This window comes from Coccomyxa subellipsoidea (assembly GCF_000258705.1).
Source record: "Coccomyxa subellipsoidea C-169, whole genome shotgun sequence".
NCBI classification, from domain to species: Eukaryota; Viridiplantae; Chlorophyta; class Trebouxiophyceae; family Coccomyxaceae; genus Coccomyxa; species Coccomyxa subellipsoidea.
Window position 1 is genome coordinate 704,803 of NW_005178032.1, and position 22,850 is coordinate 727,652.

Sequence of the window (22,850 nt, forward strand, 5' to 3'; positions counted from 1 at the left end):
CTGAAGTAAGCTGAGCCTCAAGCAAAATGATCATGCTTGCCAGCAGACATTCGTTTCCTTTTTATCAATTTTTGTAGGTCATGTAACTGGGAACGTTTAAGGGATATATAGTAACCCTCTACAAGCCCCTGCCAGGCCCTAGAACATCTCAATTCCGATGCCACAGAAGATGTTTAGATCTCACGCGGGCAGTCTGCAGGTACTGTGACAACCTCTTTTGTTGCAATTATGATCTTCCTCTCATAGACATTACGCACCAGTGAAGCCTAGGCTCGGATCAAGCATTTGAAGACCTTCTGTTCAAGAGGGACCCCGACCTTGAATAGTGCTCGAGGATATGAATGTCCAAAATAGCAGTATCTCTCATTGTAGCTAGATCTCGCCACCCCCTTTCTCACACAATTGCAAGGTCACTCAAGCCACGCGCTTGCTAGAAGCCAGCGCCAGAAAGGATGTCATGCGGTCAACCATGCTCGAAGGCCACCTGCATGCAGCAGCCTCATATCTGGACATCCTCCCCACTCCTCCATCACACCGGCAGAATAGCGCCATATCAAAGGCAATAAATGCCATGACCGCACAGAATGGAGGAATCTGATACACGTGTTGCTGCACGTACCTAGATCTCGATCCCAAGGAACTGGAAAACGTGTAGCAGTAATAGTAATAATAAGGATTCTTAAAAGCGCAGCAGGTCATGCAGAGCATGCTGCAAATGGTGGTGAGGCATGTGGGAAAATGGCATCCACCTGCGAATGCGTGACAGCCAGTCCTTGTCCTGGTACTTGCTACAGCCCACTGAGATCCTCTCGCATGCAAAGTTCCACTCCGACTCGGCTGCCGCCTCATTACCCTGCAGCCAAGCAGGTGCTCACACTCAGGAGCTGTAGCTGTCACTGCTTGGGATGTAGTAAAACAGTACATTATATATTCGCCTAAGACCATGCCTGACCATGATATCAAGGTGAGGAAATCTGGATATGCAGTGATAACGGCTTGCCATGCACATGGTATCAGATTGACAACAGCCATCTGGACCAGTCTGTCACTTAGTCAGAAGTCTGCATCTATACATGCAAAAGTACGACACGTCATACTGGTGCTGGAAGGCACTTGGAAATGTCCTGAAAGCTGCTCAGAAAACTCTGGAGATCAGATATGATTAGTCCCACGTACAGCAAGAGCACCAAACCTACGCCACCAAATGATCTGCTGATGCTGAGACTCACATGGGCATGTCTTTAAAGCCTTGAAATTCTAAAGATCAGATGTAGCTCAAAAGATGACAGATCCCGGGTACAATGATTGGGGCGCACCTGGGACCAGTAGAGGGCAGCAAGGGCGGCTCTGAGGTCGGCGCTGCCAGGTGCCCGTCTGAGAGCCTTGCGCATCTCCAATATGGCGGCGGGCTCATCCCCCAATTGTACCAGCGCTAGGGCGGCGTTTGATGCTGCCACCACAGCATCTACAAGCAGCACAGCTTTTCCCTTAGTTTGATGCATCTAAACCAGTTTCAGATGCTCTCAGTGAAGGCGTGCTGCACTTGAAACACAACTATATGAGATAGAAGTTTTTGGGAAGCATGCACTCAAGGCAACAGACCACTGGAATAGCATGTTAAACAGGGTCCTTAGTAGAATGTTCACCGTCTAGTCGGAGAGCAGATGACCCCGAGCTGTCCCTGAAACCTGCCGCCTTCTGGAAGCCGGCTGCGCTCTTCAGGTAGTCCTGGCGAGCCTCTGCATGGTGATCACAAGAAAGTCAAGCACCCGACAGCAATAGGCTCTGCCCCTATTCCACGCACTTCCGGCATTGCAAGCTAATGCTCCAGCAAGGGACCCTCTGTCTTCTATGGTAAAACTACTGCTGTTGTGAGTGTCACCTTATGGGTCAAAGCATGCGTTGGGCCCCAGAGGAAGTGGCAAGGGGGTGATACATGTCATAGTCACGAGGTACTGCACAAAGGGCATCCGTGGTGCACTACCTTTCCAGCGGGCGAGGGAGGCTTGCACGTTTCCGCGGCTGTTGAGGACATAAGGATCCGGATATTGCCTACGAACACAAATGTTCCTTCTCGTTTGCATAAAACCATCAGATAAAACTGTGGCCAGCAGCAACCAACCCTCAATCCAGGTGCACCCAGTATAGTTGCAAAGCACCCCTCACAAGGTGATGCAAAACGATACAAGACTGTCGGAAGGACGCAGCTCCACAGGGAATTGAAGACAGCTACCCACCCTCCCTGTCGCGCCAGATCGAGGGCAGTGTTGTAGTCACCCAGTGCAGCCTCCCACTGGGCTAACCCCTCATAGGCCAGCGCTCTCCCTGCCAGCAGCCTCGCTCGCTCCACCAGGCTGTCAGCTGCACTCACACAGCAGCCTGCATTAGTCATCATCCCCGGTGGGTTCTGAGGGCAGGTCATGAATGATGCTATATGATCCATTGCAGATGCTGTGAACTGCAGGAACCCGAGCAGCAAGCCGATCCCTGCACCTCACTCCCTTACAGATTCATGCTCTTTTGAGGAACTGACAGTTCATTCCCCTGATGCAGATTCTGCCTTGCTGCATGCTGGGATGTGTGTAGAAGCATCAGACTCTTAAACTAACGTCACAGGTAAAGCAGGGCGAGGCTGACAGCTCCCTTACATCTAGGGCAACATGAATGACGTGTTGCTTTGTGTCCCACCTGGGGTGGCATTGATCGCCTGATTAAAGTCGGTCAGCGCGCTCTCGAACTGCTTCCCATCCACTCGGACAGCGGCTCTCATCTCATGCCAGCGTGCCGCGCTTGGTTGGGCTGCCACCAACTCATCCACAAGCTCAAGCGTTGTTCTGAAGTCCCTCTTGGCATATGCCTCTCTCGCAGCCTCCTGGGGGCATTTACAGTAGGTATAAGCAACTGACAAATTTCACCAAACCCCACCACTGCTTATTCATTGGCCTGGGCAAGTTGCGGGTTGTGCAAAATGCCTACACATTCTTCTCCAGCTAATTTTACAGCTTGTGATTGTCTTGTTCACGCTGCCAGCGATTTTTAAATGACTTCGTGATGCCCACCTCGATCTCTCGCAAATCAGGTGCTGCACTGATGGCAGCCTGGGCATCAGCAGTTCTCAAGAGATTGGCGCTGGTGACAGCGAGGACGCTGCCGAGGATCAGATCCCGTCTTTGCATCCTTCCTGGCGCACTGTTTGAACAGCTTGCCTGTTGGCAGCTAGATCGACGTTGATCCTGGCTGATGTTGCCATGGTTGCAACGGATATGTAGTGGATGCCGGGCTGTGCCAGCATAAGCTTCAGCTGCTTGATGTGATGCGGTGTTACCTCGCATGCTTGCACCTTTTGTGACGTATTATGCATAAGAAAGTCAGGTGTTGCATTTATTTCGGCTTCTCTTCTTTGAGAAGGCCACGCTTCGGGTGTTCCGGTGGTGAAGCTGCCCCGTCGAAACGGAAGCTGCCACCTTTGTGAGCACCCAGGACGTTCTCGGTGGTAGGTGGAGCCTGCGACTCATTCCTTGCAAATCATCCTATTTTACAGGATTATACAATTTGCATAAACTAAACTTTGAAGGTACCTCCTGCGATCATCTTGATAGCAAATGAAGTTCACCATATATGGCAATTGCATGCCGCATGCGTTTTACTAAGTATCTCAGATAGTTCGTCACCGTCCTTCAAGCAACAGTGAGTCACAACTGCACTCGTTATGCACGGTCTAGCCAGTGCAGGCAAGCACATGCGCAACACATCAAGCATCATAATCCTTAATACACCGGGTACCCTTTAATCATGCCAGTGAGCAGGCAGGTCCCATTTTCTTCTCTACCCAAAGCTGATTGCGTCCTGATCTGGTGGTGTTCGATGGCTCAGAGTATGAGACTAACGGCATACGTCATATCCGTTGTGATGTTTATAGTGTGGCATCAGGAGCGCTCAGCGCATCATTAACACATCTAGCCTTTCCTTCAATCACCTCTCTTTTGCTACATTCACTCCCTCTCCATTACCAAGCAACAGCAGGGTGCCGGAGACACTGCCGATTGCCGAGGAGTTTTCTTTGGCGTGACCAACTCCACTTCTTCAGCTTTGGGGTTTCTTCAGTGGTTCTGTATTGTTGATCACTATCTCTGTGGGGCAGGCATTGGCAGACATCTGGAAGGGTAGCAGTGCTGCTTGGGCAATGTCCTCAGGCAGGATCATCTTTGCGTTGTCGATCGGCACTCCCCTGCGCAGCAGCCTCAGCATCAGCCCAGTGCACTGCAGGCATTCTTGCACCTGCAGAAGCTAATTTCAGCCAACCCACAACTCCTATATCTCTTTTCTAGACCATATGTGCATAAAAAGCAGTGAGGGCATAATTTCTTCTTGAGTGATGGTCACCTGGTCATGTCTGAGGACACATATGCTGGGAATATGGTGGTCACCCTGATATTCTGCTCCTTCAGCTCCTGCATATGTACAACACAATGCGCTCACTTCTAACCAAGTTCACACCACACTCCAACAACACTCTGCACTGCTCACTTGGCAAACCAAAAAACCTGGGCCAGCCAGAGATGTTCAACACACTTTCAGCACAAGACTCGAGGAAGCTTAAGCGAGGAAGCTTTGAGCAGTCTGAGTAACAAGGGACATAGAAGACACCTCGAAGCACGCTTTGCTCCATCCTGTGAGGCCCCACTTGGAGGCTGAGTATGCCGCATTGTACTTTGAGGGGCGCAGGCCGGCCACAGATGAGATGTTGATGATATGGCCGCCAGCATGGCTGCGCGCCAGAATTGGCGCCAGTGCATGTGTCAGCTTCATGGGTACCAGCAGGTTCAGGTTGATCATCTTGTCCCACATGTCCACGTCAGCTGCGCAGCGCATGCATGCAAGTTTATCTGACTTATCTGTGCCCAGAAGTGCTGCTATATAGGTCGTGGACATTCTCCTTTTCATCTTCAGCAATCAAGTGATCTTGAACCAAGGATGCCACCGCCCATAGACAAGATAAATACCACTGCCATAAGGCAGTGCTTAACGCACAAGTGCGGCTGACAATTGCTGCTAATGTCAGCAGGAAGGAGGATTCAATGAAGAAGTGCACACCTTCAGCGATTTTGTCATGCTGATCTTCTTTGGATGTCATGCCTGCGATCAGCACAGCCACAACATCAACATACTCAGGTGCATAAAACCGTTCCAGCCTGAAGGGCGAAGCATAGTGAAGTGCAGACATGATCAGTGACTAGTGTGGTCATGTTGGAAATCTGCTTGATATTGCGAGGAAGAAGAAGATGCTGCAGGCTCAGTACCTGCACTGTTGACAAGCACATCCAGTCTATCAGCCACGCGCTCGGCCACTTTGCTGGGAAAGTCAGGCGCTGTAGCGTCACCCTGTTCCATGGAGGCATGAAAGGAAGCGGTAAAATCACATTCAGTAAGATGCTCCTCAGTATTGCTTGAAAGGGGACTAAGCAGCACTTCAGGAAGCAACAAGCTTTCGTTTGTCAGAACAGGTTCTCGCAGAAATCTTCTCGGACCTGCAGGCAGTCCACATCTCCTGCTCCGGCCTTTCGGCAAGATCCTGCCACCTGCACAAAGATTGCCCTTTGTATCAACGCAAACTACCTTGAGGAATGTAGAACAGACGGACTGCTCGGTCTTTATAGACCTGACCTCTTCAAGTTTTGCCTTGTCACGGCCGATTAACATGAGCGCTGCGCCCTCTTTTGCAAACTCCACTGCAATACTGCGCCCGATCCCTCGAGTGGCTCCAGTGATTACGACTAGTCTGCCGTGCAGTACTCCCTTCCCTTCTCCCATCGTATTGCCCAGCGAACGGCCTGTCGCCCACGCAGCACGGTATTGCACAACACAGAGCTACTGCCGATGCTGCGATTGAAGCAATTATGATAAAGAGATCAAGCATACCTACCCGAAATACTTATTGTTGCTGATTTCAGATCTTCACTCTCTGTCTGGATTGGGCAGCTCGGGCAAATAGTATTGATCTGTTTGTTTCGCTCTCGGTGATCTGGCTCAGGCACTTCTCATAGGTGAAAGCACGCTTATGAAACCTCTTTTCGTGCTATAATCTACCACTATCTGAGCCCAAATACTTGATGATTGGGCTGGTGCGCCCAAAATTCGAAGGCAGATCATATCCTCCACCCCTTTCCAAAGGGGTTTGCCGATAGGGCACTTCCTGAGATTGCACGTCCAGCTCTTGTCTGCCGTAATGTGCGACGAATACTCTTAGAACTCCAACTTATGTTTGCGAACATCGCGCTTCGCCGCGGAATTGTCAACCACGCATCGCAGGAGACGGACACTGCTGGGTAAGCCTAGGGCCGCTCGCTCTGTGTGCACTGCCTTTGGGACAAAGTTCGGTGCACGAATACAACTCTGCATAATGATGCGCGCGCACTCTCATTGATCTCGGGAGGAGAGTCCGGAGGTGAGATTGCGGAAGACCTTGTGAGTTCTGGTGCCAGCAGCAGGTTGGCAGCAGGCCACAACGTGCGGCCGACAGAGGGCACGTGCCCATATTACCGGAGACTATTCTTTTTGGTTTCAGTTCCTCTTTGGCAGAGTGTATACCAGGAATTTTACGTTTATGAGACTGTGCGCTTGTCATCTCACAGGTTCTGTGGTAGACCACCGTCTGGAGTGCTCAGTGCTCAACGAGGCATACGCACACGGAAAAAGCTCTCGAAGGTGAATATGCCCGCCTCATCTAGAATTTAGACAATATGTATCCTCCTCAATCCCTCAGTGGTAAGAGATTCCCGGAGACGATGGCTTGTCGTTGACTTGCAGGTTGAAGCGATCTCCAAAGAATTCTTGACCGGAGTCTCGATCGATATGGCTCCCGGTATCCTGCAAGACCTGAGTCCGGAGACTTTGGTCAAAAAGCACTACAGCGATGCTCTGGAAGACCAGAAGATCATCCAGAAGGCCGCTCCGGTCAATGGTCTGAAGTAAGCCCCATGCTGTAGTACCACTGTGCGTCGTCCCCGTTGTAAATGTAACCCAAGGCGGATGATCGCACCAACGGCGTATCAAAACCGTTCAAGCATAGGAGGGTACATTGCGGCCCAAGACGGGCGCATAGATTAAGTTCATCTAGAAATATACATTTCCCTAGGTGAAACAGCGTCTCCTCCTAATGAGCCATGACACTGTCCCTACTCATATGATGCATTACAATTGATATTGAATGTCCTAGTGTTTTCTTGATTGCCTTGTGCAGGCACTCTGGGCCGCAGGGCCACATTGAGCCCTTCACCATTGTGGACGACCCATCAGCATGGCTTGCAGCAGACTACAAGAACAAGCAAGACGCATACATCTACACACTGACCCCAGAAGACATCAAGGAAGTCGATGCAGCCATTGCCCTGGTGGAGGAGGGGGGTCTGCGCATCGAGGTGTGCTCCAACTGCCACCTCCTGTGCCCCTACACACATCACTTCAATGCACAAGAGATCTGCAGACATGTGTTCAAATTTGCTGGCTAATGCACGCCTGAGTTTTCTTGCAATCCTGCCTGCTCGCATGTCTTCGGGTTTCTAGTGCAAAAGGCTGTCGCGAACGCACATGGGTGAAAATCGAGCGATGCTTAGTACGGGGCAGTGTTTTGAGGGGATCACGGGAAAGGCTGTCTGCTTACTGTCTCCGTGTCTAGTCTAGGGCAATATATTTGATAATATTAAGCAGCTTCACAGTCATGCCTTACACCCAAAGGTCATTGCCAGGGCTCCGACCTGGCCAGATTGAGGCTCTTCATCCTTCCAATCTGCTCAGCATGCATGGTGGCGAGGCTGCATGTGTGCGCAGGGAAACCTGGTGCACATCCAGGAGAGGGTGCCCAGCCGTGAGGAGTTCCCTCTGCCCAGCCTCGGCCCCAAACTGGAAGCACTCCGGGAGGAAGTGCGCATCGGACGCGGCTTCCAACTGCTGCGGTGAGTTTCTTTCAGTCTTGCCACTGCCGCCTGCATATTACTGCATCCCTTGATCATTTCAAATTTGACCGCCCATGTCTGGCATGGACAAAACCAAGCAACAGCAAGTCACCCCATGCATGCGTTGTTTCTGAGGTGGTCAGCTGTTGCTGGTTAGATTGCCAATCCATTACACTGTACTAACAAGTGCTTGTATGTGTGCAAGGGGCCTTCCTGTGGACCGGTACACAAGGCTGCAGACCCTCATCGCCTACTGGGGCTTTGGCCTTTACTGGGGTGAGTCCCTGTTCTAGCCTTGCAGTCTTCTGGGGTGTTCCAATACTGTCAGTTGTAGACAGGCGATCACCTGCAGAAATTGTGAGGGTAGTGGATATGTTATGGTTGCTTTCATGCAAATGATGATGGCACAATTTGACCAAGCATGACGGTGCATCCTGGTGGTGTTGCAGGGAATGTGGTGTCGCAGAATGCCAAGGCCCACATCGTCGGCCATGTCAAGTAGGTTCCCGGCCTACACTTAGATAAACCACCTGTCTGAGTTATCAGCCTGTGTGTGTCCAAAATCCATGGGTGCTTAGCAAGAAACAGTGAAAGCAGTGCTGCGGGGACGCACAGCGGCCGGCCTGATCTTGAGTGCCGCTGGGAATAGACACATGCATTTGTGATTGAATTGGCATCTTTCAGGGGAATGCACAGAGCGCCTGTGAAGATGCAGCAAGTTGCACAACAGGCTTGCTGCTCAAGTGGCTTTGTGAGATTGTTTCATGCACAGGAACATTGGGCATGACGTAAAGACGCCCACGACGCGCGTGTATGCGACGCCGCTCGCGCAGCCGATGCACACGGACAGCGCCGACATCGTGGCTCTGCTCAGCCTCAAACTGTCCAAGGAGGGCGGCCTCAGCAGCTGGTCTTCCTCTGTCAGCGTCCATAACGAGCTCCTCAAGCTCGGCCGCAAGGTGTGACAGGGCCCTCAGACACACACACCATTGCATCTTGAAAGCAGTATCTAGTCCGCCCGGTACCGCCAGTGAGGATGCCAGCATGTCGCCTGCCCAGATCCAACTTGAGCCGTAAGAACATACTCTCCGTAAATTTAAAATGCATCTTTTCAGGGACACTTCACTCACCACAGGAGATTGCCTTTTTCATTACATTGATGATCCGCTCTGCGGTGCCAGCTTGAGATGCTGAATACGAAAGCACCTGGTAGGAACGGCCTTTCCAACACTTAAGGCAGTCACCTGTAGAGGAGAGCATGAACCATGCAAGGAAGCACCCTGTTAGATTGGAAAGAGGACCAGTGCAGACTGTGTTTATAGGGGCTGCAGATGTTGATGCTGACCTCTAGAACCTACACGGGGCGCATAAATCAGAGCATGGCATGCTTGGGTTGTGCAGTGGTCTGTAGGAGGAGGACAGGTATCCTTTGCTGTGATATATATGGTCTGGAAGGTTGCTTGTGCGGGGAGGGGACAAGATTCATCACCGCTGCAGCAGAAGAAGCACACAATTTGTCGGTCATCCTTGGGTAAAAAAGGCAAGGCGGTCAGGCGACGTGCGCAGTCATGTGCATGCAGCTGTGTGGGAACAGTGTGCCGAAAGCTGAAAACAGGGGCCAAAAGATTGCCAGACACTGAGGGTGCCATGATTGTAAAGGGGATTGTAAACGAGACAAATGGTTGGGTGGTGCAGGATTTGGTGGAGGAGCTGACTAAGGCGCAGTGGTGGGTGGACCGGAAGGGGGAGATTCCACCTGGCAAGAAGGAGTACTTCCAGCTCCAGATCTTCCACTACTACAAGGCACGCTCACCTACCTGTCAGGCAATCACAGGACAAGCTGTGACATTGCTGTGGCTATCCAAATATTGATATTGTCCAAAATTCACTGTCCACCAAGTCATTCACCTGTTTCAAGGGACATCCTCGTTGATCTCAGATCAGTGCCTTTTGAGTTTTTGCTGCAGTACCCGGTCTGACAGCAGTACCCCAGCTGCTAATGGCCTCACCTCGCAAGGACCCTCCGCTTGAACCTTGGGACTGAGAAACAAGCAAATGACTGATATCATGGCCTCCTCAGCATTGGTCGTGCATATCTGTGCTGGCCTTGTCTGACCTCACGCCACCCTCTGCCCCATATCCAACTGGGACACAGTCATAGATACAAGAAGCGCCCTGTTTGGTGTATTCACCCTTAGGGTATGCATGCGCAGGGGTATTTGAGCTCGCCCTACCTGCCGACCTACTACGAGCTGGCGCAGCGCCACGCGGACGTCCCCCGGCTCAGCGACAAACAGGTGGATCCCCTAAACCCTCAGCCATACCCCAATTATAAACACCCTAACTTATAAGAACTGTGGTGATACAAAACACTCAAGTTTTTTAATGTGTTGGGAGTCATCTTCGTGTACAACCCCCAAACCCCTAAATGAAACATGTACAGGTGGAGGCGATCAGGCTGTACAACGCGCTGGCGCTGAGCGACAAGCTGCGGCTGGATATTCTGCTGCAGCCGGGAGACATCCAGCTGCTGTCCAACCACACCCAACTGCACACCCGCTCCGCATTTGTCGACTACGCCGTGCGTTCCTGTACATTTAGATCTCGAATTTTAGGCATGTGACCTTACTTTCCTGCCTCATTTGCAAGGCGATCTCTTAGTAAAGAAGGGCTGAGGTCGCAGCGACACCTGCACATGCAGAGTGGAAATTCATAGCCGAGTGTCTGAGAATTGTTAATGAAAAGTGACAGGTCTGAGTGCACCAATGCATGGTGGATGTCCTGTGTGTGGGGATTATTTCTGCTCCTGCAGAGCTGTGCGCTCTCTACATCGCCTTCTTTCTACAGATCAAATCTATGGTTCTGGGGATAGTGATTTGGGTACTACAGTGACCGAAAGGCCGGAGCTGAAGAAGGATTGTGCGCATGCTGTATGCAGGAGGTGGAGAAGAGGCGGCACCTGCTGCGGCTGTGGGTGGCGCCCACCAACGACCGGCCACTGCCGGAGGAGTACGCGGAGCTGTGGGACTCTACGGAACCCGGCAAGCGCGGGGGGATCTACATCGACGGAACGCCCCTCACAGTCCCGCTGGAGGCCGAGTAGGTCTTTGTAAGGACTAATATTAAGAATTATCAGGTCTAAGATAGATCAGGTCTCCAAAGGTGAAGACCGTGAACGACAGGGGTTTGATAAACAATGGAACCTCTTTGCGTAGTTGAGAGTCATACCGGCGGGCAATTTCCTTTTTTAAGTCCAGCCATGGTGGGATGCATGTGATGTCCTTGCAAGCAAAAATGGACGGAAGTACGATTGTGCCTGCCAAGTTGCCTTTCTTCACCGTATAATAGTGAAGGTCTCCTGGGAATCGCGGTTGGTGTGAACAAATTTGGTTTTGTCTCCTTGAATCTGAATCTGTGTCTACTATCATGCGTGCCTTGCTGTGTATTTTGTCGCCACATCATAGATTGATTTATGTGACTGACCATACGGTGTCATGTTTTCGAGTGGCCTGAGCTCCTTGTATGACTTCTGTTTGGCATGTGTAGGTTGAGTGTATGATGCGTTGGGCATTGTGCTGATACAGTCTGCTTAGGGTGGTATTATCCCAAAGATCACTGTTGCTTACACCCTACATAGCAGATTTGTATGCTACCTTTTCTTTATAACCTTTCAGATAAGCTTTCCCTCTTCAAATGCATAGGCAGTAAGCGATCACTGCCACAGGACAGCTGCCCAACTGGCAAGAGGCAAATCTGAGGACAACCTTCCTGATCCTGTCCTAAAGGCAGAAACTTCAGTGCTTTCTTTCATAAGCACTATTTTTGTGCATCGCAACAATATGCAGTGCTCACAAAGCATACACCTCTAACTAGAGAGCCCCAACACTGCACAGTGTGCTGAACAGAAGCAATGCATGACTAAATGGCATCCCTGACATTTGAAATCTACTGACTTGACTCTGCCAGGCACTCCAGGGCCAGAGCCTTCTCCTCCACAAGCTCATCCCCTGTGGCCTTCAGCTTTCCAGCAGCAAAGTCATCGATCTTCAGCCCCTGCACAATGCTCCAGCCGCCGTCCTTGCACTCCACAGGGAAGGAGAACACCACGTCCTGCACAGCAGAAAATCAGGATGAATGTGACACAAACTATGTCTACAACCCCTAAAGTGATTCTTACAACCACATTATTGGGGACTACTGCCAGCCAACAGAGGAAAAGGACTGCAATACCTAGCAAAACACCCCACTCTGACAAAGCAATGCATGGCTTTGAATTTGCAGGAAGCTGCAGGAAGTTGCAAGAGGAGTGAAGGACGAGGTGCAGCACCTTAGGGGCGCCATAGGAGCCGTCGGAGAAGACTCCCATCGAGACCCATGTGCCAGAGGGTGTTCCCTTGATCCAGTCCCTGATGTGGTCGCACGCACTGCTGGCTGCTGACAGCGCGCTGCTCATGCCGCGCATCTGCTCAGGTACACACCGCATCAGCATGACATGCATGCAAACCCAAGGCCGTCATGTAGCGGACTCATGCATGCAGGAACTTAGCAATTGGAAAGCAACGCGAATGTGGCCGGCGCAATAATGCTGAGATGCTGCGATCACAGTTGGTTCATGGACTTTGATGACAACTATTTATCGCGAATGCGCAGCAGCCCCTGACTGATCCCTTGCATGCACTATCGTTCTAGAGCAAGGATGATCCTGAATCAATGTGCTCTCTTCAAGCAAGAGTAGTGCCCAAGCCAGGAAGAGAGCTGTCGCTGATTGAGACTAGGCGGTCTGCAAATGCTGCTGCGTGACATGTCATTCCACAACTTGTGGCTGCGGCCGAGGCAGCATGCAGGCACATGTCATTCCACACCTTGTGGCTGCGGCTGAGGCAGCAAAGCAGACACACCTTGATGATGGCTGCGCCGCGCTGCTGCACGGTGGAGATGAAGTCTCCGGCCAGCCAGGCGTCGTCGGCGACTGCCTCCTTGATGGGCTTGCCGGCAACAGTGCCGTGGGCGACGTCCGGGTACTGCGAGGACGAGTGGTTGCCCCAGATGATCACGTTCTTCACCTCGCTGACAGGTGTCCCGGTGCGCTCCGCCACCTGTCATCGCGCCATGTCAGCATAGGCCATGATTTATTTCCTGGCAGAATGTTCGATTCCTGCATGCCTTTGCTTGGATGTGCTACAGACCCCCAGAGTGGAGAAGAGTCGATAAAAGATCCTGGCATCCTGTCACGACAGGGAGGATGCAGCAAGTCTGAAGGCAGTGTTTGCCGTCATAAAAGAAGATGTGCAGGTGGACTTTCTAATATATCAGTTGGGTGAGAGTGTTTGACATGCTGGCAGTTGTTGCGGCAACCATGAGTGAAACGCAGATGCTTACCTGGCCGAGTGCGCGGTTGTGGTCGAGACGGGTGAGGCAGGTGATGTTCTCGGGAGGGATGGAGGGTGCATTCTCCTTCAGGATCAGCGCATTTGTATTGGCAGGATTGGCCACCACCAGCACCTGCCCAGAATACACCTCATCTCTAAATCAATGCATTCTTTGATTAATCACAAATCACATTCTTTGATCATGCACAAATTGATGTCACAGCATTCAACATTGACTCATCTCTCCTCTGAAACCCAGCATTGCTTCATGCCCTCTGTGACAATTAGCATAGCTTCATTCCCTCATGTGACACTCAGCCTTGCCTTTTGCTCTCAAGCGATGTTCAGCACTGCGTTCTGCTCACACGTGACACTTACGCATGATCCCTGTTCATGCAGTCACTCAAGGATGGCGCTGCCTAGTAGGGAGGACGAGACACACCTTGACGCCTGGTTTGGCATTCTTCTCAAGTGCTGAAGCCTGGCTCTTGTAGATGCTGACGTTCTTGCTCATCACATCCTTCCGCTCCATGCCTGCCTTCCTGGGAAATCCGCCCACCATTACTGCGATATCCACGTCCTTTGTGGCCTCGTCCACGTCTGTTGTGGCAACCACGCCTGTGCAAAATAACCATCGACATTTGGAGTCAGACCATCGTACTGATTTAAATGATCGGATTTATTGTGGGCAAGAAATGACAGTGTCAAGGAAGGTGCCCTATTGACCACACTGGACAATGGTTGTCAAATGTTCATTACATATTCTGCTCTGCGCTCTTTAGAATGCTACAGAGAGGAAGGCAAGAGCCTGACCATGCAGGAGAGGGAAGGCCGAGTCGATGAGCTCCATCTTGACGCCATCCAGGGACTGGGCTGCAGGAGGGATGTCGAGCAGGTGCAGGATCACGGGCTGGTCAGCGCCCAGCATGGATCCGCTTGCCACACGTGGTGCCAAGGCATATCCGATCTGGCCTGCAGAACAGCCAGACAGGCATCTTTAGCGACACCATACAATGTGATGGCCTTTCTCGCAGTGACGCGATGTGCAGGGCATGGCGATGAAATCCTTACATCGTCATGTAATGTGCATAATAATGTTATCTTCCTGATTGCAGCTACAAACTTATCTACGCCGCAACTTGTTCATGTGATTGATGACACCCAATTGCGCTTGTGACCAAATCCACGTCTTGGCAGTAGATGTTGCCAAAAACAAATGCAGCAAACAATCTTTTCAAGTCTGCCACACCCGAACATACATGCAGAGGCATGGTGCAAATCTCAGGGTTCCGCGATCTGGAATTATGTCTTTAGGGCAGGGATGGCCCAAGTTTTGAGAGACACACGGTATGGATAGATCTCGAAGCAATGATCATCAACAAAACGATAGATTTTATTGAACTAAATGATACTGCACAGCAGATCCGCAAAGGCCGAAAACGTGCCTGCAGCGCCAGTGATGAGGACTTTAATAGGTGCCTTGCCCATAATCGCTGGCACACTTCAAACAATGAGAGCAAAAGCTTCTGGTCTAATTTTTATAGTGGGCGACTGATCTTCTGATCGCTGTTGTCTGGCCGCAAAAATATGCTTTGTGTCGGAAGACAAGCGGAAGAGGCAGTATTTGAAGCTGTGTCATCCACTAACGTGATGTGGCGTTAGAGGGGGTGCTCCGAAGGATGGACCCCACATACAGGATTGCTAGACGACGGACTTGTTGAAAGCACAACCGTCTCTGATTCTTAATTGTGTGCAGTGACGAAGAGAGAGAGAGAGAGAGAGACGCAGTTTCCTGCTGCAGGACAAGGCGACGAGTTTGCAGAGCGGTCCTTGGGAGTCGTGTACGCCTATGCCCGGGCACTGATTGAGAGATAACACTTCAGCTATATTGGACTATTGCTGCATTGTAGATCGTCCACATAGAGGTGCCCATTGCGTTGACAATTGGCAAGCAGCCTCCCTACTAGTAGGAGGCATTGTCACCTGAACAAGAAGGAAACTTGGTCAGCAGAAGAAATGGAAATGAACTCCATAGGACGTGGTATCTTCTCAAATATTTCATCCGCCGTACGCACGTTCTGGGCGTCGCTGACGCTGACGGAAATCAGTGGAGCGTTTGGAGACATCGGCACGTTCGTGCCTTTATTGGTGAGATATTTTTATCTTGATCGACTCCCAATTTCAAGCTTATCCGCAAATTGCAGCATAAGGAGCACCATGACATCCTCAGCTGTGAGGATCTAGAGATTCTCTCTCATGAAGTGCCACTTCTGTTTGGCTGAAGATTCCAGGCTATGTGTGTTGGCCGAATGCATCGTTGATGGTGCAAGCAACTGATGTTCGCCCTCATCAGGTGGCTCTGGTCAGGGTGGTGGGCTTGGATTTGGGCACCACGCTCATTTTCACTGGCTTGTACAATATAGCCTCGGGGCTTGTCTTTGGCATACCCATGCCAGTGCAGCCCATGAAAGCCATTGCAGCCATCGCGCTGGCTGATGAGCAGATGACGTTGGAGCACGTCATCGCTGCTGGCATCTTTGTCAGCTCTGTCACCTTCCTCCTGGGCATCACCCGCCTCATCAACGTATTCAATTGGTGCGGCTCCTTCACAACTGGGAATGTACATTCCATTGCGAGGCAGCCCTTCCACTTCTTGGCGTTCGCTCTGCCTTGACGTCTGCACGTTCCTTTTTCTTACTCTACCTGGCACTGTTGGCAAGCTGCGGACATCTTGACAGGCAGTTGTACCCCTTGAAAGTACTGACTTCAGTTAATGGGGTGCAGGTTGGTCCCTGATGCAGTGGTGAGGGGACTGCAGCTGGCTGTGGGCCTTGGATTGGCACAGCGGGGCATCCACAATGTCTGGTACAAAGTGGCAGAGGTGCTCTTCTGGACCCCCGCATCCCTTGAATGTGCCAGATCCGCGCTATCTGGATCCTCGCTGGATCTGGTGGCGAGCTGATGTGGCAAGATCGTAATGTGATCAGTTGCCAGTGGTTGACAAAATCAGGGAGAATTCTGGATTAATCATGGGTGCCTGGATCGCAGCACAATGTTGCCGCATGTGGACAACTTAAACATCATGGACAAGAGGTAGGAAAAAACAAAAAGGGCGCTGCTTACTACGTATGATGTAATCCTGCAGGAGAAGGATCTGAGGCTGGTGCCGGATGAGAGCGGCGACAAGGATGTCTCAGTGTACCTGGGCCTGGCAGCAGCGGCGTTCCTGCTGGTAATGCTCTACCCGGGCGACACGTCAGCGCCTGACATCAGCCTTCGCCCGGCCGCCCAGCTGGCGCCAGCTGGCGGCGCGCATGAGCCCTTCATGTCCGGCAAGGGCGGCGGCCGGCCGCGCATGCAACGCAGCCCGAGCCTGCCTTGTGCCAGCGACGCCCTAGAGACCAGCTCTGTCGGCTCAGGTCCTTCTCTCCCCTAGATTTTACCAACCTGCAGGGCTTGCTACGATGCATCATACATAAGCATCATGCTGTACACAAAATGATCCATTATTATGCCAGATTAGCTGCCGATGCATCATACATAAGCATCATGCTGTACACAAAACGATCCCTTATTATGCCAGATTAGCTGCAGGTTGGGCTCACACATGCTGCCTTGACGTTTCTTCAGGAGGTGCAGCAATACTGATCTGCTACCTGACAAGCACCTCGATAATGTCAAGTCTGAGCACCAATGCAACTGCAGGTTCGGCGCGATTGACGAGGAACAGAGACTCTTCTGCCAGTCTGAACCTGTGGCTGGGTGTTGAGAGCTCCCCAGATTCAGCGCCCGCTCCAAAGACACGCGTGCAGGTGCCCATTCCTTAGACCTGCCTTCCCTCACAGTTCAATCTTATTTGGTCCTTCCGTGCATTTACCAGTATCTTGCCACCTTTCTTCACAGAGTCTCTGCCAAAAGGCGTGGTAGGCCAAGCACGTTGAAGAGTGCATGCTAGCAAGGCTGACTCTCTGCGACCATGGCAGGATCGTGCTACATTCTCTCAGCTTGACAGCATCCTGTGTCAAGTCTTGAAGTTCTGACTTTTCATTTCTTTCTAATCACGTTGGGACTTATATCGAGGGGGGTGGAACCCTACACTAACACTGTTTCCCTACACTTTTCCCTTGGTAATATAGTAGCAACATTGTTTGTGTGGTGCGTGGCAGGATGTGGCGCGGCGGATGCCTGCGGCGTTGCTGGTGATGTTTGTGGGCATAGTGGTGGCCATTGTGCAGTATCCCATGGTCGTGCGAGCGCTGCGGCTGGGGCCCAGCATTCCCCGCATCATCGTGCCCACTGCCGGGGAGTGGAAGACAGGTGGGGCCCGCACCCTCAATTTTGCGCTGCATGGGCTGTTTGCAATCCGCATGATCTGCAGTGGATAAGAGTCAGTTGACCCCCACACCAATATATTGGTTTTTCAGCACTTGATGGATGAGAAGATTATTGCCTTGCTTCATGCCTTTCTTCCACAGCTTCCACAGCACACAGATAGCAATGCCCAGGTCTCTTCTCATGAGATTGCTATGCTACATTGGTCTGCCAGCCTTCTTCTGTGGGTTGAGACTCCCGGTGAATATGGCTGGAAAAGGTCCTAAGTCTCAATTCCATGCATCTCTCCGGCCGAGCCGGATAGCAGGCTGGACACATGCAGTGCTGTGTGCGGCAGGCATTGTGATGGCGGGTCTGTTTGTGAGTATCACCATTGCTGACGTACCCCCCCCCCCCCCCCTTTGGCAGCGATTTTGTAGATGCAGGCGACTCGTCATGCGCTGCCCTGGCTGTATAGCACCCACAGGCGCCTCTTCCCTTGCAAGAAGCAATTGAATATTCGTATACAGAATGGCCTGCAAGCCCTCTTTGGCACCCCCTCCCTCCCCACAGAGAGCTCTGTGAGTGCAGCTGATAGGTTCTGATACAGGCACATCTGTTGAAGCAGATGCTGGCTTCAGGCTGAAACATACTCATTTGTGTGCGACAGGCATCGTGAAGGCGGGTTTGGCGCAGCTGCCGCTGACTACTCTCAACTCGGTGGTGGCGGTGTGTCAGCTGTCCGGCGACTTATTCCCCCTGCGGCCCGCGCGGCCGGCCCTGGTCGCTTTGAGCGTGGGGGCCATGAATCTGATCGGCGCCTGGTTTGGCGCCATGCCCTGCTGCCACGGCGCAGGCGGCCTTGCCGGACAGGTGACTGATTACTAACCCACTTCCTGTCACATCCTTGAGGTGTATGTCTTGAGATCAATGAAAGACCTGACCGAGCTGCTACGTGACCAGACAGTGCCCAGTCCTGTGTCGGGGGTGTTGTTGAAGTAGTGACCCTCAGTACAGGATCATGACACAATCGCCCTCACATAATCTCTCATGGATACAATTGTGACACTGTATGTGAGGCATGTGGTGTTTGAGGAGGTATTGAGTTGGTGGGTGCATTGCTGTGCAGGTCCGGTTTGGAGCGCGCAGCGGGGCGGCTCCGGTGTTTCTGGGGCTACTGAAGGTTGTGCTGGGACTGGTGTTTGGCAGCTCCCTGTACCAGCTGCTCAGGGCCTTCCCCCAGCCGATACTGGGCGCCCTGATGATATTCTCTGGTTCGTCCCTGTGCAGTCTGATCATAAAATGTCTTGCGTGCGCCTGGAGAATAAGCTCTAGACCGCAGCGTTGGTTGCTTGCATTCCTGGATTGTTGGTAATATTGATGTACTTGTCAGACAAAATGCTTGCGTCATACATTGGGGTGTCGAGGTGGTGCGTTATTGTACCCAGTTGTGCATGACGTGAACGTCCCAATTCATGATGCAACGACAAGCAAGCTCTTTGCTATTAGTAACACAAGATCTGCCTGGACTGGTGCAGGAATAGAGCTGGCATCCAGCTGTGGCCGGGCTCAGGGTGAGCGAGGTGGAGTCCTGATGCTCATCACAGCCGCCACTGGCATGACCCTGGGCAACACAGCGCTCGGCTTCCTTGCTGGTGAGCCTTTTCTGCATGCCAGCCGCACATCCTGAAAGTGCTGCCTCTCTCTTTGGAAGGAAGTTTTTTGGAAGAATGCGACTTCTCTGCTATCCAAGACGGAAATTTTCTGCTCCTGGACAATTTAAGGAAGTATCCCAATGAGCACAGGCCAGTGCTGCCTTTGCGAGTTTGCCATCCCCTTTCGACACAGAGGTCTAGCCACTCTGCTCTGTACAGAGGCTGCTCCACCGTTCCCCAACCAAAGGGATAATCTGTCAGTGTTTTTAACTAACACTGAATTGCACTGAAACACTCTAACACTGAAAACGTGTGACATGTCACGTCCGCGCTACAATCTGCAGGCATGACGGCCACGGCGCTGTTGGCGTTGTGGGATGCAGCGCCCGGCTGGTGCGCCAGATTTGGCGCGTGGGTGACTAATCTGCTGGAGGGGTCACCCGGCGCATCCACCCACCAGGCTGGCACACCCTACCTGCCTCTGCCTGATGAGGCCGTGGGCGCATCTGGGTCAGGCTTGGGGGTGGATCACAGCGAGGATGCTGAGTACTGGGGCCCCCCGAGGCGGGAGGACTCCCGACCACCTCTGCCGGTCAGCCAGCCTGGGGCATGCAGGCCCCCCACTGGGTGGGGCCCATGATGATGAATATCTGACCCCCGATGTGGAGTAACAGAGTGCTTGATCAGCAGCAGAGAAGAACAAATGTGGGCGAATGCCTAGTGGGAATTGCATTGCTGCATTTTGTATTAGTCCGGCATGAGCGAAGGGGAGAGTAGACAGTAGGAAGGCTGTACAAGAAGTAGGTCAGTGAGCAGAGGACAGCATGTTAGGCATCTCACTTGTGGCATGGTGACAAGTTGATAGCTTGTTGGGAGCATTGGTGCGCAAGTTTCCTTGTCCTGTGCAGAGAGTCTTTTTTCCTGCAGCTGGGAATTTTGGAGCAGCAACGGATGTGCTCTTCAGCATATTGCATGCATTTGCAACCTGACAGGGTGGCGTCGTTGTTGAACTGAGGCAGCCTTATAGCTAGCATACACATGCAGTCATTTGCGTGTTTTGAACAGAGTTCTGAAGTACCAGTGCATGCATGTATGGATGCTGACTCGATGCAATGCCGCATTCATAGGCAGCTGCAAGTGCCACTTAATGTAAAACGATTGTGGATGGAAGCAAAAGGCCAATGCTGCTATGTAGAAAGTAATTACATCGGCAATTTTTGTTGTTACACATTCATCCGGACCACATTGCTCATACCATACACTTGTGTGTTTGTCTGATTTGCTTGTACTATGTAGCTTTATGCGGACAGCTCAGCTGTGGCAATGCAGTGCAAAGGCTGGCCACACTAGTATTGATTGTGCGGCACCCGCCATTTGCAACTCGTTGCACATGGCTACAGTTCATGAATTCAGACTCTTATACTCACATGCCTCAGTGCGGACCTAATCTAGAGACATCACATCATGAGATCCCGCTCTTGTGTTCTCCTGCTGCTGCTTTAACAAAGCAGCCTAGTCTCAAATTCCATGACCGCTGCCTCAGAGGCTGGCTATATCAGCCGGGCAAGGAAGTTCAATGTTGGGCACAACATATTAGTCTATGTCTAGGAATGTCCGAATCAAAATAGATGCTTGAGCAAGAGGTTCTAATCCAGCTGCATGCATACATCAGTGTTTCTAAACACTTGCTCGGAATATAAGTTCAGGTAAAGAAAGCCAAATAATTTCCCCAGGACACCTCTGAAGCGCTTAATCTCTGTACTGACCCTTATCCCGCAGTGCAAATAAATTCGTCTTGCTGGGCAGCGCTCAGATTGCTGCTTGGCCTCCGCTAGGAAATACAGAAATTGCCAGGGGCGCTGTGTGATGATGTGACTGCCACATTGCCTCATGCAGCAGCTGCTGAGAGGCCGAACAGCGGCAGCAGGATGGGCAGTGGGTGCTGCAGGGCCTCTAGGTGCTGCAGGTTGGCAGCCGCGGGCGGCAAAGGCTGCTGCTGCTGCTGCACAGGCTGGCTCGGGAGAGTATAGCCGTGGCTGCGGCCACGCCTGTTGCTGCTGTGCGCAGGCTGAGCCGAGCGCGCCCACAGGTGCCTGAACTGCTGGTAGATGGCCATGATGCCGTCTGAGGGCGATGCTGAAGTGCCCTCTGGACAGGGCTGCTCCTGCTCCTGAGCTTCCTGCACCAGATGCAGGCATGTGGAGCAAGTGCAGTGGATTCGCCTTAAGACAGCCATGATACAGCAGCTCTCGAGCTGCTGTCTGTGACCTGTAACAGCTGTGTATAACGCAAAAGCATAGGCATGGTCCTGCCCAGAAAGTGGGGCAGATTGGGAAGTCTGGTGAGTGGCAGGCTGCCACCTGTCCCACAAATTATGGAAGAGAATATAATGAAACACTTGGTCGATGTAAATTCTACAGTATCTATGATGCCGACGGCCTGCCAATGTCTGACGTGAGCCTCAGGGGACCCCAATAGAAACCAAGACATTGAAACGTCATCAAGGCAAGTACAGAAGCTTTGATGAGGACCTAGCTGCAGATCTGACATAAAGGATGATCCCCATCAGAAGAAGGGTGATCCTGGCGTTCAAATGGGGCCTAGAACCTGGAAAGTGTGAGTCTTTGACCCGCCAATTACCCCCCGCCAAACCCAAATACTGTTTGAATAAAACGCACGCGCACATAGAGATGAGCGCTGGGATCGGGCATCAATCGATCCTCACCTCTGATGGAGCATCTGAGAGGATCTCCTTTGCAGTGGCACCGCGCTGCTTGGTCTGTCGGCCTTCTGCATGGGTTCGGCGCGGGTCTTCAAACGAGCTGCAATCGGCCCCATAGGACGTCGAGGGAGGGCAGCAGGACGAAAGCTGACACCGATCACTGGATGAGCGGCTGAGAAAGGTGGGAGTCCGCATCCTTTCCTCTCCCTATGGGCAGTTCCCACCAAGACAGCGCCAGTCAAAGCAGGTGTCTTTCCTGATGGCTTGAAATTGTGGGGACCCCTGGCCACTGCGCAAGTCTTGGATGCTGGCGGTGAATGCTCAAAAGATCGATGGATCGAGGATTGGGGGCCAGGAGCGCTTGAGAAAATGACAGTGACACTGTCACAGTGATGTTGCAGATTAAATGATGCCATGTTTCGATGTGTTCCTCACCCCTGACAGAGGTGCCACGCAGGTGCAGGTGCGCTAAAAGGCGGACACCTGGCTCCATGCACACCTGGCATCCTGCTCAGCATCGCGTTCTTCACCGTGTTTTGCTCATTTCTGCAGCACAAATTCACTATGCGTATTCCGTTGGGCATGAAGCTCTGTAGCTAGTGCCGCAGCGCAGCGGCATGCGCTTGCGCAACAGCATGCATGCGGGATCATGATGCATTGACCGTATTTCCATATTGCTGTAGAGTAAGCAATCTTGGGGCAGCAGCTACTTCAATGTAGAGCTTCAAGTGAAGGACATGACGAGTATGACGGTTCATGATCATGATCATGGCCATGGCCAGCTGGGCAGCTTTAATGATTTAAGTTGAACGTATCCACGGTGTACACATCATTAACGTTA

The 22,850-nt window shown here is 51.9% G+C and overlaps 6 protein-coding genes across 6 annotated transcripts; 2 read left to right on the forward strand and 4 right to left on the reverse strand.

The window, feature by feature from the left end:
• Nucleotides 1-414: 414 nt before the first annotated feature.
• Nucleotides 415-3,176, reverse strand: COCSUDRAFT_56296 (TPR-like protein; the record flags this gene model as incomplete). Its single annotated transcript, XM_005646332.1, has 8 exons — nucleotides 415-484; nucleotides 750-853; nucleotides 1,317-1,465; nucleotides 1,647-1,739; nucleotides 1,985-2,052; nucleotides 2,238-2,379; nucleotides 2,689-2,872; nucleotides 3,060-3,176. The coding sequence occupies 8 exons, from the start codon at nucleotides 3,174-3,176 to the stop codon at nucleotides 415-417; spliced, it is 927 nt and encodes a 308-aa protein (XP_005646389.1).
• Nucleotides 3,177-4,083: 907 nt separating this feature from the next.
• Nucleotides 4,084-5,391, reverse strand: COCSUDRAFT_42882 (NAD(P)-binding protein; the record flags this gene model as incomplete). The annotated part of the gene is made up of 5 exons (XM_005646333.1): nucleotides 4,084-4,228; nucleotides 4,384-4,451; nucleotides 4,648-4,859; nucleotides 5,095-5,136; nucleotides 5,301-5,391. The coding sequence occupies 5 exons, from the start codon at nucleotides 5,389-5,391 to the stop codon at nucleotides 4,084-4,086; spliced, it is 558 nt and encodes a 185-aa protein (XP_005646390.1).
• Nucleotides 5,392-6,586: 1,195 nt separating this feature from the next.
• On the forward strand, nucleotides 6,587-11,055 carry COCSUDRAFT_53871 (Clavaminate synthase-like protein; the record flags this gene model as incomplete). Its single annotated transcript, XM_005646334.1, has 11 exons — nucleotides 6,587-6,705; nucleotides 6,808-6,968; nucleotides 7,241-7,418; nucleotides 7,828-7,952; nucleotides 8,158-8,228; nucleotides 8,402-8,450; nucleotides 8,725-8,911; nucleotides 9,648-9,755; nucleotides 10,166-10,249; nucleotides 10,396-10,533; nucleotides 10,891-11,055. The coding sequence occupies exons 2-11, from the start codon at nucleotides 6,853-6,855 to the stop codon at nucleotides 11,053-11,055; spliced, it is 1,221 nt and encodes a 406-aa protein (XP_005646391.1). The 5' UTR covers nucleotides 6,587-6,705; nucleotides 6,808-6,852.
• Nucleotides 11,020-14,898, reverse strand: COCSUDRAFT_29829 (NAD-dependent malate dehydrogenase). The gene is made up of 7 exons (XM_005646335.1): nucleotides 14,767-14,898; nucleotides 14,135-14,293; nucleotides 13,764-13,939; nucleotides 13,332-13,454; nucleotides 12,851-13,048; nucleotides 12,280-12,414; nucleotides 11,020-12,062 (listed from the first exon to the last, which is right to left on the reverse strand). The coding sequence occupies exons 1-7, from the start codon at nucleotides 14,807-14,809 to the stop codon at nucleotides 11,898-11,900; spliced, it is 999 nt and encodes a 332-aa protein (XP_005646392.1). The 5' UTR covers nucleotides 14,810-14,898; the 3' UTR covers nucleotides 11,020-11,897.
• A 520-nt stretch (nucleotides 14,899-15,418) lies between these two features.
• COCSUDRAFT_3089 (hypothetical protein) lies at nucleotides 15,419-19,289 on the forward strand (the record flags this gene model as incomplete). Its single annotated transcript, XM_005646336.1, has 7 exons — nucleotides 15,419-15,469; nucleotides 15,675-15,916; nucleotides 16,106-16,271; nucleotides 17,461-17,638; nucleotides 18,303-18,505; nucleotides 18,762-18,906; nucleotides 19,171-19,289. Coding segments are annotated over 7 exons (1,104 nt in total), but the record flags the coding sequence as incomplete, so codon positions are not given.
• Nucleotides 19,290-20,495: 1,206 nt separating this feature from the next.
• Nucleotides 20,496-22,125, reverse strand: COCSUDRAFT_66709 (hypothetical protein; the record flags this gene model as incomplete). Its single annotated transcript, XM_005646337.1, has 2 exons — nucleotides 20,496-21,466; nucleotides 22,054-22,125. 2 exons carry the CDS (start codon nucleotides 22,123-22,125, stop codon nucleotides 21,176-21,178), a joined length of 363 nt encoding a protein of 120 aa, XP_005646394.1. The 3' UTR covers nucleotides 20,496-21,175.
• Between the last annotated feature and the right edge of the window lie 725 nt (nucleotides 22,126-22,850).

Bases quoted from the DNA above. Each gene is read 5' to 3' on its own strand.
- COCSUDRAFT_29829 (XM_005646335.1), bottom strand. From the start codon at position 14,809: ATGGGCAAGGCACCTATTAAAGTCCTCATCACTGGCGCTGCAG. The intron at 13,940-14,134 runs GTCAGGCTCTTG...TATTTTGCACAG, and splicing joins GGCCTTCCCTCTCCTGCATG to GCGTGGTTGCCACAACAGAC. The intron at 13,455-13,763 runs GTGTGTCTCGTC...TATTCTGGGCAG, and splicing joins ATGCCAAACCAGGCGTCAAG to GTGCTGGTGGTGGCCAATCC.